Below are 16,853 nucleotides of genomic sequence, written 5' to 3'. Positions count from 1 at the left end.
CACACAAATATCCTTCTCAACATCAGGCTTTCTGTGCAGCAAGCTCACTCTGGCCCACTGGGATTTCTTGTTTGCATGGAAAGTGAAATGCACTCTGGGAAATGAGTTGAGTACGTAACTAGCCCGACCCTGCTTCATTCCCATCAGATTTACTTGTGCTGGGGAGTGCACTGGGAGCATCACTGTTGCTAGGTAATGATTAGTGACATCAGGGTACCTGTGCTCACCTGCCTCGCTGCTGCTCCTTTTAGATGAAAAAGGGTTATGATGAAATAATGACTTTGTGGATTCTGTTTTTATTCTCGCTGTCAGTCAGAGCTTACAGATAACTCTCTGAGCCATGCACAGATCCAAATGAGCTTTGGGAAATATTGATTGACTTTTTTTTTTTTTTACCTTTGGACTTACAAACAGAGCGGAAGCCGTTCTCTGTCTGTTGGAGCTACATGTCTGGTTTTGTGCTTACCAGAAATGCAAAATAAAATCTGTTGGAACTGGAAATTCATCAGTAATGCCCCAATGGACAGTGAGATGATTTCTCAAGGAACAAAGGATGTGGAGTGATGCGATGGCGCTCGGGCACGGCTCGAAGAAGTCGATCTCATGTGACGCGGGGGTCATACCTGCTTCTGTGAACAGTGGGGTCAGTAATTCTTATACTACACCATTAACATGTGCTGTGTGATCACTCAGTATGTTCAGATAATTGTATATCACACCTGTAGTTTTTAGAGTAAACTAAATTGTAATATACAGTCTATTTTCAAAATGGAAGCAAAAGGAGGCTCTTGTTTTGGATGTTGTTGCATTTATGTAGCTTAACAGCCAATTCATACAGTTGCAGAAATAAATCATATAACCCCCCCCAACAAAAAAAATATTATTATACATATCTAAAATGCTTTAGCTGAAGGCTTATGGGTGCAACTGAAAAGTGCCTTGTTTTCAGTTTCCTGCACTTAAAACCTCTTCCTGTCATGTGTTCCTCAGTGGATGAGCCACATGTCAGTACACTACACAAGATTAGTCTCAAGGGAAACTCTACTGATATGACACTTAGTACTACTGCAAATGTGAAAAATGTTTTCGACTATTAAGCATTTAGTTTTTGCTCCAGAGGGAGATGCATGAATGACATCACTCAACTTTTGGGGGCTGGTGAAACTGAAATTACATCTTCAGCATTCATAGAACGGTGCTGTAGTTTGACAGAAAAGCAAAAAATATTGCTTTCTTAATAAAACTTTTTATTTATTTATTTATTTATGTTTGTATTTCACACCCGCTATGGTTTTTGCAAATATAGAAGATATGGTATTGATTTCTGTTTTGTCACAGCAGCAACAACCCAGAGGTAGTTTGTAAATAGTATAATACATAATAAAGAAAGGAATTAAAAATAGATTAAAATGTAAAAAAAAATGACAAGTTGCTTTGTTGTGGGTGAGAAATGTAAAAACTATTAATTTGAACTTCTACTGAAAAAGTTATGTTGGCTGTATAGGGGAGAGAGAGAGAGAAAAAAATCATGTAGCGGGACATGATCTAAAGAGAAACTATCTCAGTGCCCTGCTGCCCCCTCACTCAGACACTGCATTAAAAGACACTTCAGACTGGGTTTTATATTTTGGACCCAAAAGAAATTGAAAGTTTGGTCTTTTCTTCCAGGTAGAAGATGGTGGCCACGCGGCTGCTTCTCCCACCAGGAAGACTCGGTCCTGCAAGTGTCTCCTGTCCTCCTTTATCATCGTCCTCGTAGCTGCAGGAGCCACACTGGCCTGGTACTTCCTGGGTAAGGACTTTTGTCTCTTTCTTAAGTCTTGTTTGTTTATGCTGTTGATATTCACACCTTGCTGTGTAACAGAATACAGGATTTGGGTGTTGGAGCCTCGTGTCCAGCAGCAGTACACGGCCTACCTGACCATCCTCAACAGAAACTTTTCTGCTGATCTGTCCTCTCACAAGAGCCCTGTATTCAGAAAGGAGGCCAAGGGAGTACAGAACATGGTGAGCAGGGACCATCAGTTCCTCTGACACTGATGCACACTGACTACAATAATAGGTGAACATCCTGAGGGACCAGGACTGCTGCTGGTTTTCTAATTTCACCTGTAGTTTGCACCATGCGATTAAAATATCTGTCTGAAAAGAAAAGCAACAGCTCTCAGGTGGAAAACAACTCAATAACTCGTCTTACAGGTGAAATTGTCTTTCTCTGTCTTTCAGGTAGGGAAGATAATAAAGGGGTCCAGTCTTTCTCGGTACTTCAACTACACCACTGTGTTCGCCTTTGGGTATGTGTATCCAACTAATTCATATTAACCTTTTAAAACTGGAGCAAATGGACTTCTTTTAAAAATATGGTAAAAGGAAAACAAGGTAAAGTAAAAAAGTAAAAAAGAGAAATGAAATAGAAGTTAAAAAGAGCACTCAAAAGATAATAATAATAATAAAAATTAAAAAAAAAAAAAAGTAGTAATTTTGAAACATAATTTTAAACATGTAATTATGATAATTATGTAGCTTATATAGCTAATTTTTACTTTTTTCCTAGACATTTTGCAGATAATTTATTACTAAGCTCCTGATTGCCTGCTGCTGTATGAATTTTGTTCTGGGCTTTGTTTTTGCAGAGAAGGGAGTGTTGTGGCTCATTTCTGGATCATGATGTCTATACCAGAAAGCCACGCTAAGAAGGTCACACTGGAGGAGCTTACCACAAGCCTGGAGGAGGGCCTCAGGGGGTACAGAGTGTCAGGGGAGGAGGAGACAGCCAGCTTCTTTGGATACCTCCTCCACCTCCCCTCGCTTTCTGTCAGTGGTAAGAGCAAGAGAGAGACCGAGTCTGTTTGTTTAAGACACAAATGAAATGTGTGTGATGAAAGATGAAGACGTGAGAAACAGGAATATGAAATGTTTTTTGTTACTTTAATTTCTTTTCCGTCTTTGTGTTCTGCTCCCCACAGAAACTGACACCAAAGTTATAGAACTTTTGAAAGCCTCATTTGGTATCACACCTTATTTTTTTCATTTGCTTGTTCATAATTTCTCATTTTGTATCGATGTATTCACTTTGATTGAACTTTCATTAGCATGCAGCACAATATGCACCATCCTCCAAACTCTCTGTATATTCAGTAGTTCTCGTGCATTAGCCACATGGACACTGCTTCAGCATGTAAAATTCCTGCTGTAATTAGTTACTGATGCTATGTTGAAATTGAATCACTTTTGCAAGGAGGGTTTGTTGATGTTAATTTTATGTTAGCTCCAAACAAAACATCAAGGCAATATATGAATGTGTTCACATCAGAACAAATCCTATGTAAGACCAGCTCAACTCAAATTTTTCGGCATCCTTTCCACAAGACTGTTACCGCTACCAGAAGGTGGTGTCCAGCAGCCCCTTGGCGCTCCGCGGGCCGGACACACAGCGCTCTTCCTGCCTGTGGCACCTCCAGGCCGCCCCTGGCTCCCAGCTGGAGCTCCATATGGAGTGGCTGCTGCCAGAGTGCCGGGACAGGCTGTTGGTGTACAACTCCCTCACCCCCTCTGACGCTCACCTAATCACATCGTGAGTTTCATTTACAAACTTTGACGGATTTATTTACTGTAATATAGGCTAAGTTTTGCTATCTGATATTGGCCGGTCCACCTTTAAAATTATGCACATTTTCTCATCACTGTCACCATTGTGCATCATATGATTATCACTTTTATTTGCTGCAATCAGCAGCTGTATAGCTCACTCTGTTAGTCAGTCGGCCTACAAAAATGCCCACACACATTCAAGTAATGTATAGCTGCAGCTGAGGCAGCTTCATGACCCGCATACTGTTAGTTATCTAGGTTTGGGAAAAGAAACATAGTTGGGTGTTTTCATATTACTTGCATAATGTGAAGTGATTTGTGCCAATTAGGAAAAAGGGGCAATGTGTCGATGCATGCGCGTACGTGTTTGCAGCTATTGCAAATTTGTGCTTCTTAATTAAAATCTTAGGTTTTTTTTCTTAAGAGGAGTGACACCATCTTTCCCTTTGTTTCTTACTGTTCATCCTCCCTTTGTCCTCCCAGAGTGTATGGCTGCAGCAGACATGAGCGTTTGGTGCGCGTCCTGTCTTCAGGCGAGTGGATGACAGTGGTTTGGAAACAGGGTCTGTATAACTACAAGGACCCCTTCTCTCTGTCCGCACAGGCCTGGGACCGCCAAGGTAAGACTACCTGAAAGGCAAGGCCTTAAATAACTAGTTCAGAAACGTTTCATCGGATGGTCCAGTTGAGAACATGTTGAGATGATACTGAAAGGAGGGAGATGAGGTAGAACAGATTTTTATTGTGGATTTAAATACTTGTTACTCTCTCTCTGTGTCTTCTCCTTAGACTGTAACTCCGCTATAGAGCTAAAGGCCGCACCAGGGGTCCAGGGGGCACTGAGGACGCCTTTCTTCCCCAGATACTACCCCCCTGACACCAACTGTACCTGGAGCTTTACTGTAAGGCACTCCCTCATCCATGTCCCCAAATTCTTGCTTGCTTGATTTATTGATTAGCTTCTGAAACCTGGTAACCCTTTCAGGCCCTTCATATTGATGATAAATGTATGTATTAGCTCTTTATTGTATTTTTGTGTTTGTTGTCCTGTGTGGTTTCAGATTCCCAGTGTAGGGATGGGTTTGTCTCTGGAATTTGAGGGCTACGAGTTGAGCAGAGCCAGCTACAACCAGGTCTGCACGCAGGGACAGTGGATCATCCAGAACCGCAGGTAGGCTGTGCCTCAAAGAGATGGTCTGTAGGAACTGAGGGTGACTCAGCCTCAATGATTAGATGATTAGATCCTTCCATCCATCCATCTATCCATCCATCTATCCACCAATCCATCTTCCTCTGCTTACCCAGGACCAGGTTGCTGGGGCAGCAGGCTGAGCAGAGTATTACAGAGGTTTCTCTCCCCAGCAACGCTTTTCAGCTGCTCCCGGAGGACTCTGAGGCGTTCTCAGGCCAGATGAGATATATAATCCCTCTAGCATGTTCTGGGTCTGCCCTGGGGCCTCCTGCTATTTGGACATGCCCCAAACACCTGTAATGGGAGGCGCCCAAGAGGAATCCTGATCAGATGCCTGATCCAGCTCATCTGGCAGCTTTTGACATGAAGGAGCAGTGGCTCCACTCTGATCTTCCTCTGAGTGTCTGAGCTGCTCTCTCTACCTTTAAGGCTGAGCCCAGACACACTACGGAGGAAACTTACTTTGGCCACAAGTATCAGCAATCTCATTTGTTCAAAGCTCATAGGTGAGGTTTGGGACGGAGATGGACTGGTAAATTGAAAGCTTTGCCTTCTGGCTCATCTCTCTTCACCATGATGGTCTGCCTATCTATCTCACACTCCTTTTTTACCCTCACTTGTGAAAACATCCCGAGATACTTGAACCCCTTCTCTTGGGGCTGTAACAACTCAGAGGGGCAATCCACAGAGAACCATGGCCTCAGACTTGGAGGAGTTTATTCTTGTCCCAACTGCTCCACACTCGGCTGCAAACCACCCCAGCGCATGCTGGAGGCCACAGTGTGATGAAGCCAACAGAACAACAACATTGGCAAAGAGCAGAGATTAACCTCTGAGGTTCCTAAATGGACTTGAGATCCTCTCCATTAATGTTAAAAAGCTGAGTGCCATTTAGTTCCATTAAATTTCAGGGAAGGCAAACATCACTACAGCCGATTTCCCCAAACTGTACAATACAATACACCACAACAAGACTGATAAATTGCACTACTGGAAAAAAAAGGTTTTTTTTTGTTTTTTAACAAAGCTGAAGTGTGGCTGAATCAAAGACTACAAAACCCAACATACTGGTGCTGAGATATAACTACACAACAAAAATGTACATTTTCCAAATTCATCTCTACGCTTTATACTCTAATTAGTGGCATGACTCTCGGCAAAGCAAGCTTTTTGAGAAAGAAATGTCTAAATTTCAGGTTTCTTTTCTTGCCCAGAATGGCCATGTGCACTCTTTTTTATGTGTTAGACCCTCAGTAGAGAAAAACTAAAAAACCTGCACACCACAACTTATGAGAACTTAAGCACAGACATTGTATGCAGAGCCTTACTTCCTATTTAACCTGACAACAGCAATAGATTTACGGTATATGACTTAACTGACAGGATATTTCTGGTGCAACAAGAAGCAGAGAGTTGTACGTCATGTCAACTAATTCCTATTTGTAACTGCCACCTGTGTGTGGTTTGGTGTGTGGCAGGAAGCATCTGTGCATGAGGATGTCTTCCATACAGACATACACATGATGGTCAGACTTTTTTTATGCAAACTTTAATAACACAAATGGACCAAATTACACAGTAAAGATGTTCAGTTCATATTGTCACATTTTTCTATTATGTTCTGAACAACAGGGGGCAGCAGCATCCCATATCCATATCCATATCCCATTCTTTTCATGAGGCCCGTTTTATTTCAAGTTTGAGGCACGGTACATTTTCATTCTGATAAATCTTGTGCTTTTCTGACCAGATTATAGCGAAGATATGTTTGTCATCAGTCAAGGGCACTCCATATTTACCACCAGACACCAGAGTCATCCTGTTGCTCTGCAGGGAAACGAGAGTTTCCTTTAGATTTAAGTGTCTCTGTCCTTTTCTCAGACTGTGTGGCACCAGGAGTCTGCAGCCGTACAATGAACGCCTCTTCCTGCTCTCCACAACAGCCACTGTTGTCATGACGTCAGAGGTGTCACTCACAGGGCCGGGCCTTCAGCTACGCTACAGAGTCTTCAACCAATCAGATCGTAAGTTGAGGATGCAGGAGACACAGCCAAGAAATGTGGAAATTAACTGCTAAGAAACACACATATGTACACAATTTTAATGTGTGTATGTGTGTGTTTGTGTGTGTTTTATAGCTTGCCCCGGCCAGTTTCTGTGCACTTTTAACGGCCTGTGTGTTCCTGCCTGTGATGGAATTAAAGACTGTCCAAACGGACTTGACGAGAGGAATTGTGGTACTTATTTATGTTTAAAATCAGTTGATTCGCACGTCACTTGCTGAAACAGGAAATTGACGCATGGTGCAGGAAGAGCTTAAGAATATGAATGTGTCGGACCACCACACAAAGCCAGAGGAGCCCAATGCATTTCAGATACTTTTGAGCTGCGTTTTGACAAAATGAATGAATTATAGAATCTATCTGGATGCCGTACAGTATCTCACAATGGGACAACCTGAGAAATCTTGGCAGCTTTTCAAGCTACATAGCTATTACTGGTTTTGCTTTTTAGAGTTGACTTCTGATAGGAGACAAATGAGTCATTAATTAGATATTTATATCTTATATTATATTATTATTATATTTATATTAATTAGATATTTTTTAATGTTGTATAAACATATCAGAGAGAATGAAACTTTTGCAAATTGTGTTTGCCTGTTTACATAGGTGTATGATATGATATGTATAATATCTGTATCATAGAAGTTTAAATTCTATATAATAAAAGGATGAAAAGACACTTTCTTTTCAATGTATTGTATCTTTCTCCATTTTCCCCACCTCAGACAGTTAAATGTGGCTAAATTGATTGCAGTGTATTGCATCTACCCCAAACACTCAAATTTCCAAATGTAAAACTTTTCAATGTGCCAACTGAAAATGAAAATCTAATTTAAAAGTAAGGCCTTAACTGATACTAAAATGGGTTAAATCAATCTTTCAAAAGTCTTAGAAATGTTAAGACATGGGGAGTAGGATTTTATGAATTGTATTTTTCTGACATTGCATTGTGAAATTTCAAAATAATTGGTAACATGTCTTTTCTTTTCTAAATAATGGACCAATTCCCTTTTCTTGAACTTGTCATGATGGGATTTAAGGTGGTGGAATCCCACATGCAGAGACAGAAACATAAAATACAACAAGAAAACAAGAAAACTCGCCAACAAATACCAGGTTTTTCCCAGTTCTGACCAGATTCTTCACTGGCCCTAACAAATCGTGTCTTATGTTACAATAAACATCGTATAATAATAATAGTAATTGTTCCCACCCCTAAGTAGAAAAAAGAAAATGTTTTTGCTTTTTGTAACATTCCTCTTAAATTCAATCCCAAGTGGCAAATAGAGTTTAAAAAAAGTATTAAATCTAACTGGCCATAACCTGAAGGAACCCTGGTTAATGCTGCTTCATGTTTTATTATGCTGAACTAAAAGTCTTTGTTTTTTCTGTCACCAGTTTATATTATTGAATTTTATCAAGCATATGGACATAAATGCAAGCTGGTAAATCCCCTGTGTGTGTACACATGTGTGTTTCAGTGTGTGCGGCACAGTACCAGTGTCCGGAGGACAGTCAGTGTGTCGACTACTACAAGGTGTGTGACCAACTCCCAGACTGCCCTGAAGCATCGGATGAGATGAACTGTACTGATGGTAACACACTCAAAGCTACACGTACACACTATCAAAAAAACATCACACACACGCACACACCAAATGTAGGGCGTCAGCCTTTTGCAAGATCTAGTATATTGATCTTCTGATGGTGTTAGTGGTATTATTTTACCTCCTCCATGCTGTATCAGAAATGCACTTTTTAAAAAAAAAATCAATCAGTGTTTAGTGCAGAGGCCCTTACAGCAGCAAACAAAACAGTAAACATGCACGTGTGTGTGTTCAGGTGTGCAGTGTACAGATATGACCTATGTGTGCGCTGATGGAACTTGTCTAAAGAAGCCGAACCCAGAGTGTGACTTTGTCTCCGACTGCCCCGACGCCTCGGATGAGAAGCACTGTGGTGAGAAGATAAACTCACCTTATTTAAATTATTTTTTTATTTCACGTAAATTCAGTTTCAGTTCAAATTTTGTGATGTCATCATGCTTGGACAGATTTCTTTGGATTTTCTCTGACCTAATGTCAACCTGGTGTTTAATAGAAAAATAATTAAATTAAAAAAATAATAAATCAATAAAATATAGTTTGATTTTTGAATATTCTATGTGCAATTTTTTTCCCCAACATACTAAAAACACATTTTTTTAAAACTCTTTTTGCAGTAATTTTCAAACATGTTGGTCTTTCTTTTTTAAATCATTTTTTTTTACAAGACAACCATGTTGATTCTATTCAATAAGTTTACATCTGCAGTCCATATGTTTGTTGTAATGTTCCTCTGTGTGCATTCAGACTGCGGCCTGAGGCAGTTTTCCAGCCGTATTGTTGGGGGCACCAATGCCACGGAGGGGGAGTGGCCATGGCAGGCCAGCCTACAGGTGCGAGGTACCCACATCTGCGGGGGAGCACTAATCTCTAGTCAGTGGGTGGTGTCCGCTGCCCACTGTTTCTATGACGACCGGTGAGTACAGAAACAGAGGGGAGGAAGTGGTGTATTGAATGAGGTGTGGGAATGTACTTTCAAAACAAAGACAGTTGAGGGACTTTGAGCCAAAAGCTTTTTCTCTTCAGCTGAGGATGTTTTTTGAATGAAGATGTCAAACTTTCAGCATTTTAGATAAAAAACTATTTAAAATAAGTTTTGTTTACCTTTCTGATCCCTTTGCTGTTCAAGTTTTGGTTGTAACAGCCTGTCTGAATCAAAGCCAACATATTTATGTATTTATATACACTCCTCCTTTCAAGGCCTGATTCAGCTGGCTGGACCACGACCAAAACTATAGCTGCAACATCCTGTAGAGGATTAACTATTCTTCTCTTAGTGTTCCTTGTATGGTGATTAAAAGCTTGTGCAGCACTTAGTGTGTGTTGATATTTCAGAGGACACACGGAAACAGAAAGTAAATTTAAAGAGACAGAAACAGTTCCTCATGTATGTGTTGGCAACATTCAAGTCAAATATAAAACTATATATAAAAAACGTTATATCATACACTGCTAGAAATAAAGGTTACAAATAGGTTCATCCTGAAGGGCGGAGGTTCTACCCAAAAACCATTTGCTTCATTTTCTGAAGAAAGGGTTCTTCGTCAGACATAAAGATACATTAAGAACTAAAATCATTAGTTGGAAGAGAGATCTATGGGTAATGTATTCACCTACTAATTTTAGAGACCCGCTCTATGGGTTCTAGATGAAACCCTTGAAATATAAAAGGGTTCTTGGTAGAGCCTCCTGGATCGGTTCTAGATGAAACCCTGTCAGACGAACAGGGATCAGCTTTTTGACTAATTTCTGGATTCATCAACCACTGATTTTAGATTACAGACATGGATTTTCTGATGGAACCCTAGGTTGAACCCCTTCCTGGTTTAAAAGCTGATTATGGATAACGGAAAGGCCTCGGGGATTAAGTCAGCGAGCCGCTAAGCTAGGAAGTGGCTGCACTATCATCTGTCCAGCTAACAGCTGATTCACTTTTGAACAACCAGCGCGACAGGCTTCCTGGGTCCGAAGAAAACCAGCCGGCTTAGGAAGTCGAAGACATTAAAAAGTCACTCGACTTACTAATGGAGGAGGTTTCCACAGCAGAAAAGCATCCTGGACATGAGATGAAGGCTTTACAGATTCAAAATGCAGAGAAGGATAAGAAACTCCACTACCTCAAGAGCAGAGTGGCGGACCTGGAGCAGTATACTAGGACCAATGACGTGATTGTCAACGGACTCCACATTAAACCCCAGTCATACCCTTGCACTATAAATGGGTTCTTGGTAGAATCTTCTGGGTGAAGTCTAGAAAAAACCCTTACAGTATAAAAAGGTTCTCGGTAGACTCATTGGCGGGTTTTTGTTGGCACCCTTAGAAAGTGGAAAGGTTCTGGGTCAAACCTCCAGGGAGAGTTCTGGGTAGAGCTATTACACCATAGAAGAGAACCTCTCATAAGAAGTACTGGGTGAAACCATCCAAATTTGGTTTTAAGTAGTATCCTTTATGTTGGGTTCCAGGTAAATCTTTCTGAAAGGGTTCCAGTTGAAACCTTAATAAAATTAGATTTATAAAGGTTTATAAATTATAAATTAGATTCTACAAGGCGTCAAAAAGGGTTCTCCTACAGGAGTAAGCCTAAGATCCCTACATGGTTCTAACTAGCACATTTATTTCTAAGAGTGTATTTTAATTTGTAATAGGAAAATAAAAAGAAGTACTGCTTATTGCCCATATCACACATAGCAGCTCCTTTTCTCCTCCTCTTTTGTTCTCAGTCTCTACGCCCCCTCAGTGTGGACGGTCTACCTTGGTAAACTGCGGCTCAACCCCAGCAGCCCCACTGAAGAAGTGACGAGAGTTAAGGAGATCCACCTTCATCAATTCTATGATGATGAGTCCCACGACTATGACCTGGCCCTGCTGAAGCTGGACCGGCTCGCCCCCATGCTGCTGGCAGGACATGCTCGACCCGCCTGCCTGCCTCCACCCACCCACCAGCTGGAGCCGGGCCTGCTCTGCTGGGTCACCGGCTGGGGGGCTCTCCGCGAAGGGGGTGGGGAGGGAAAGAGGGTTTGGGGGGGATGTGGAAAAGAGGATAGAAGGTGATAAAAAAGTAAAGCAGTCTAACCAAGTTGCAGAATAAATGTTGGCATTGTGTGTTTCTGCAAACCACAGATATGTCACATATGCACAATATATGAAACAGATAAGTTCATGTTTCTTTACATGTCAAAAAGGCTGCAGTTAACTTGGTTATGTTTACGCACAAAGTGATTAGGAAAAGAGCATGTTTTGGCTTAAAAGATCCACCTTTGATGCTACAGTCACGCCTGGAAATGCTGTGACTGTGATGCTGTTTCGAGGATTCGGTCCTTTTTTCTCCTCATTACTCACTTCAAAACACTTGAAAACACCCAATTTTGGTGATGTATCTACAAAATACCTGCATTTGTGGCTGGAAATACCACATCACTAAAACACCTCGGCTCTTGCTGCCACAAACAATGATGGAAACACCACAAAGTTTCTTTAAAAACACCTGTTTTTGGTGCAAAAATTGCGATTGAAAAAGTCACAATGTTTCTATAAAAAAAGGGAAAAAAAAACACTTTTGCTGCCACAATTGTGGCTGGAATAAATCTAAATATTTGGCTGCCATCTTGCCAAGGTGTCACAACATCCACCATTTCCTTTACCTCCAGATGACAAAATCAGCTCATATAATGTCAAACTCATCCCTTTAGATTTAAAATGTATAAATGTAACAAATGTGTGGTTTGCAGAAACAATGCCAACATGTTCTTCTGGTGACTTGGCTGTGCAGTTGGTAGACTGGGGTTCAGTTTTAAAACCAGAAACACTTCAAACCTCTCAGAGGGCTTAAGCAGCATTTCCTTTTCATTTATTTATTTTTTAAATTTATGACCTCTTAAAATGAAGCAACGTCTGCTACCCCTCATCATAGGTCTTGTCTGTTTGCAAATTGTGAGAGTAATTTCCCCCTTGAAACCCTAGAGATTGTTTAAATTGAATAATTGTTTGAGTCTGACACAAAGTAAACAGGTAGTGAAGTAAAGACCGGGATTGAGTTGCAGCAGCTGTTCATGAATTCGTTGCTTTCCGGCCATTTCCAGCCTGATTTACTAAATTAGTAGCTTGAAACCAGCAAACAGACACAGAGGCATAAGCAACAAGGACAATCTGGCAGAGTGAGGGTGGAAATGGGCTGGTAAATATACAGCCAGGCTGATTAGGGAAATTGGTAGCAGGTGGGTGTTTGGGTGGAGAAGGTCAGGTGATGAGGGCAGGAACGAGAGGCTAGAAATGACAAGGAGCTGGAGATTTTGGGAAAGTCTGAGGGCCTCTGGAAGAATAGCAGGGTGGATGGAGAATTGAGAGTGTGGCTGATTTATTGTCTGACCCCTTGAACATAGTGCTGCTCCCAAGTTAGGACTAACTGCCATAGAGTTAAAGCACAATTTATCAGAGTATTGATCTCAACAAACTATTTTGCAAAGACTTGTATTTCAAGTTCACGCTTATTTGTCACATACAAGAAAAGAACATGTACATTAAATGCATTATGCCCTGGCTCTCTCTCAACTGTCAAAACCTATAAATAATACAAACAAATAAGAAATATATAACCTGAAAATAAAATAGCAGCATATAATTAAAACAAAAGAGGCATATAACAATCATAGTGTTGCAAACTGCCTTTGATGCAAAATCTTTCTCAGGATTGCATGTAAAGGAATCGGTTTTGCATTCATCCCATTATAAATTATTTTAAACCTCAGGTTTTGGTATGTGTGAAGTACAGGAACACATCATCGTGCCTGGTAAATGGACGCTTTTAATGAAACTATGCAGGTTTATTTACATTTTAAGACTTTATTTGGTGCTTTTGACTTGTAGGTTTATTTCATAAAGACCAGTTGCATTCTTTGTTATATTATTAAGTTGTTTTCATTTCTGTTACAGGATGAGAGGTTAACTTTTTTCCACTGACTTGTGTATTATGCAATTCAATTACAGGAAGTGATTTTATGTGACGTGTGTAGTCTGTGAAAACCCCTTTTGTGTCAGTGGCATGTTGAATTATCGGGCAAGATGTCGGGAGTCATTGTGTGGGGAGTCTCAGTAATTTGGTGGAAGCTGGGTATGGCATTAAGATAACAGAATGAAAACACATTAAATTAACTTACTTTAATTAAAGAGGCAGGAGGAGGTGGAGTGATGTGGGTGGAAGTGTCAGTTGGTCGTGGTTTCTGATTAACCCAGATGACGGCTGTTAAAAACCATCTTCCGGAACAGAAAGTTTCATAACAATTTCAAGTAGTACGTGGTTGAAAAAGGTAAGATAATTTTTTTTATGTTAAAATGCAGTTACACCATCTTATTTCCAATTTTTTTTTCATCCTCAAGATGGAAACTTTCCCGCATTTTTTGTTTACTGCTGGTTGTGTGCAATTTGAAAAGTTGCAACTGCAGCCATGCAGGCAGTTTACAGGCTGGTTTATTGTTTGTTAAACATAAAAAAAATAATGGTTTGTGCTGAAGCTGAGGTATCGATAGGACTGCAGTCTGTGACATATTTCAGTGAGGGGTTTTTTCTAGTTTGATCTGCAGCTCTAAAACTGACATCCAGAGAGTGAATCAAAACTGAGCAGTGAAGATGTCAGATTCAGCTCTCTGTAGACTTATAAAAGATTATTCTCATGTACCCAAGTGTGACAGAAACATTAGGAAAGAAGTGTGATCCATCCTGCAAAAAAAATCACACATTGTCTTATAAAGAGAAATTGATGAAACAATGATGAATCTTTGGGCCTTCACTGATTGACCTTTCACCTCTTATGTCTTCAGGCAGCACCAGTAATGTGCTTCAGAAGGTGGATGTTCGCCTGGTCAGTGAGGAAGCCTGTGTTCGCTCTTACGGCCATGTGGTCACTCCCAGAATGCTTTGCGCCGGGTACCGCAGTGGAGACAAAGATGCCTGTCAGGTACAAACAATCACACACATACAACACAAGAGTATATAATGCTTTCATTTCCATAATATTTTACAATGCAGTTTGGCTTTAACGCTGCTCTATGATTAATATTTTTTTATTTATAAAAATATAATTTAAAAATGTATTTTAAAAAAGCCATTGTTTGCTTAAACATTTGCCATGACAACTTGATAAGGCATCAGTCTGTTTAGAGCTAAAGTCACGCTGCCCCCAAGTGGCAAAAAAATGAATAAATAAATATATTCTTGTAGGTATAAATCAAAGTACGTATGCAATGATGCTTTGTATTTAGCACTACATACAGTTATCTAATATCCAGTTAAGTTCCTGTAAAATTTAATACAATATAATACAGTTAAATTTACATTTCAGCCTGAGTAGAGTCATCCAGTTGTGGTATATTTAGTCTCTTTCTTTTTTTGTCTGGATGCACTTTATATCTGCCAGAGGGCACAAAAGTGGAACGGATTCGACGTAAAAATAGAGCAAACAAACCAAACATCCTATGCATGCGGGTAGTTGCTGAAAAATACTCAGGGTGGAGACTTTGGGTTCAGAGTACAGGCCATTCAGTGAGTTTTAAAAGCCAGAAGTGCAAGCACAGAGTGATATCATATGTGAGTCACCAGCACAGGTCATCAGCCTTGTCAATTATTATGGTCATTTTGTGCATTAGAGACATTAAAATCTTGCCTCTCCTTTTAACACTCTCTGTCAGGGAGACTCAGGCGGCCCCTTGGTGTGCCAGGAGCCATCGGGTCGCTGGTTTCTTGCCGGGGTGGTGAGCTGGGGCAAAGGCTGCGGGCGTCCAGACTACTACGGCGTCTACACTCGCATCACCAGGCTCACTGACTGGATCCAGCAGGTCATCAGCAGCCCCTGAGACATCAGGGATGTTCATCATCTTTACATCAATATCTTATATCTATAACCTGCAGCACGGTGCAAATGAACACCAACCACATGAGGATACAAAGCACTGGAAGATGATTTAAGCCAAGCAGAAAGGCGAAAAAGCATGACAGGGTTTATCCCAAAGTCATCAAGTAATAAAGCTAATATATTATTTATGCAGCACATTTCAGGACTGATATTATTAGTCCAGCATGTAGTAAAAAGAAACATGCCACAATACTGACAATAAAATGAACTGTGAGTAAGAATGATAACAGGACACATTAAGATAATGATATGAAAAGCTCTTAACTGTATTTTGAATTACTTAAATAAGATTGTGTATCACTTTTTTTGTTTAATCATTTACTATCTAACAGACTGAATCTTCTATATTTTGAAGATATCGAACTTAAAGCATATTTCCCATAATAAAAAAACAACCTTGTTTTGTAATCTAGCTTGCAATATACTGTGTTTGTTTGCATATTTCGCTGGAAGGTAATATAAAATACAACAATAAAAAGCCATGATCGCAGCTGTCTTAGATTTGGCTAAACCCTTAGGAACAGTGCCACACTTTGAAGCTAATTTTACCTGGCGGCCAAACATGGAATTGCGACTTTCAGGCTACTACGGCGGCCAGAAAGACTTTTCCAATGGACTTATATTGAGAAACAGATGTCAGTAAATCAGTGGATACATTTTCTTGAGCGTCAACCCCCCACAAAATGACTCATTTCATCAATAGGATTTGATGTATTTAGTCCAATAACATTTCAGAATTGCAGAAGAGCCGAATCACTCATTCAGGTTTGTCAATGACTACATTGCTTGTACACATTACTCGTGGAGCTGCGACTGACACCTTCTTCTTGTGAAAACACAAGATGGGGCAAAACTTAATCCTTTGACATCTGACTTCAAGAGATATTGTCTGCAGATATAACTTTAATGTCCTCTTCTAAAAGCTACATGCGAGAATGTAAGGGGTTAATTTCAAGGTCTATAAATCACTGCACCCAAGGAAAGGCCATTTCTCTTTTCTACTGATTTTATTAACAACAACAACATTCTCAAGGGGATTGGGAGCAGGTGCCAGAGCTTGACATCCCTCCCTGCGGCTGGATGCTCAGTCACTGTGATTTGTAAACCAAAATCTATCTATCTATCTATCTATCTATCTATCTATCTATCTATCTATCTATCTATCTATCTATCTATCTATCATTACTCTCTCCTGTTCCTTGTCTCCTCTGTGTCTCATTAACTTCCATTCTCTCCCGCTCAGCTTTTTCACAATGGAAATGAACTCTAATCCTCGGGGGGATGTTTCAATATTTGGAAGTTCCCATTTTCAGTGTAATTGGTATTTTATTAGGCTGTAAACCATAATGACAGTTCTGCTCAATGAGGCGTGAGAACAGTGCTCAAACTGGCCTCTGGGGGCCACAGAAACCATCCATCATCCCAGTTGCCTGTACAGTAATGTTCAATGCTCATAAATGACCTTTAACATCTTCTGTGGACATGTTCTAAAGGA

General features: G+C 40.3%; 1 protein-coding gene across 1 annotated transcript; it reads left to right on the top strand.

Annotated features, from left to right (window-relative positions):
• The first annotated feature begins 160 nt into the window (after positions 1-160).
• Positions 161-15,766, top strand: LOC121942657 (transmembrane protease serine 6). The gene is made up of 18 exons (XM_042485922.1): positions 161-643; positions 1,669-1,792; positions 1,865-2,007; positions 2,227-2,294; positions 2,634-2,821; positions 2,967-3,008; positions 3,370-3,574; positions 4,075-4,211; positions 4,381-4,493; positions 4,653-4,762; positions 6,665-6,807; positions 6,922-7,020; positions 8,331-8,444; positions 8,692-8,808; positions 9,201-9,369; positions 11,174-11,451; positions 14,268-14,404; positions 15,135-15,766. Exons 1-18 carry the CDS (start codon positions 554-556, stop codon positions 15,297-15,299), a joined length of 2,442 nt encoding a protein of 813 aa, XP_042341856.1. The 5' UTR covers positions 161-553; the 3' UTR covers positions 15,300-15,766.
• Positions 15,767-16,853: the final 1,087 nt, after the last annotated feature.

Source organism: Plectropomus leopardus, chromosome 4, assembly GCF_008729295.1.
Source record: "Plectropomus leopardus isolate mb chromosome 4, YSFRI_Pleo_2.0, whole genome shotgun sequence".
In the NCBI taxonomy this organism is placed as follows: Eukaryota; Metazoa; Chordata; class Actinopteri; order Perciformes; family Serranidae; genus Plectropomus; species Plectropomus leopardus.
The sequence above is the reverse complement of the archived record's forward strand: the minus strand, read 5'-3'. Positions and strand labels throughout refer to the sequence as shown.

Bases quoted from the DNA above. Each gene is read 5' to 3' on its own strand.
- LOC121942657 (XM_042485922.1), top strand. From the start codon at position 554: ATGTGGAGTGATGCGATGGCGCTCGGGCACGGCTCGAAGAAGTCGATC. The intron at 2,295-2,633 runs GTATGTGTATCC...TTGTTTTTGCAG, and splicing joins ACCACTGTGTTCGCCTTTGG to AGAAGGGAGTGTTGTGGCTC. The intron at 4,763-6,664 runs GTAGGCTGTGCC...TCCTTTTCTCAG, and splicing joins TGGATCATCCAGAACCGCAG to ACTGTGTGGCACCAGGAGTC.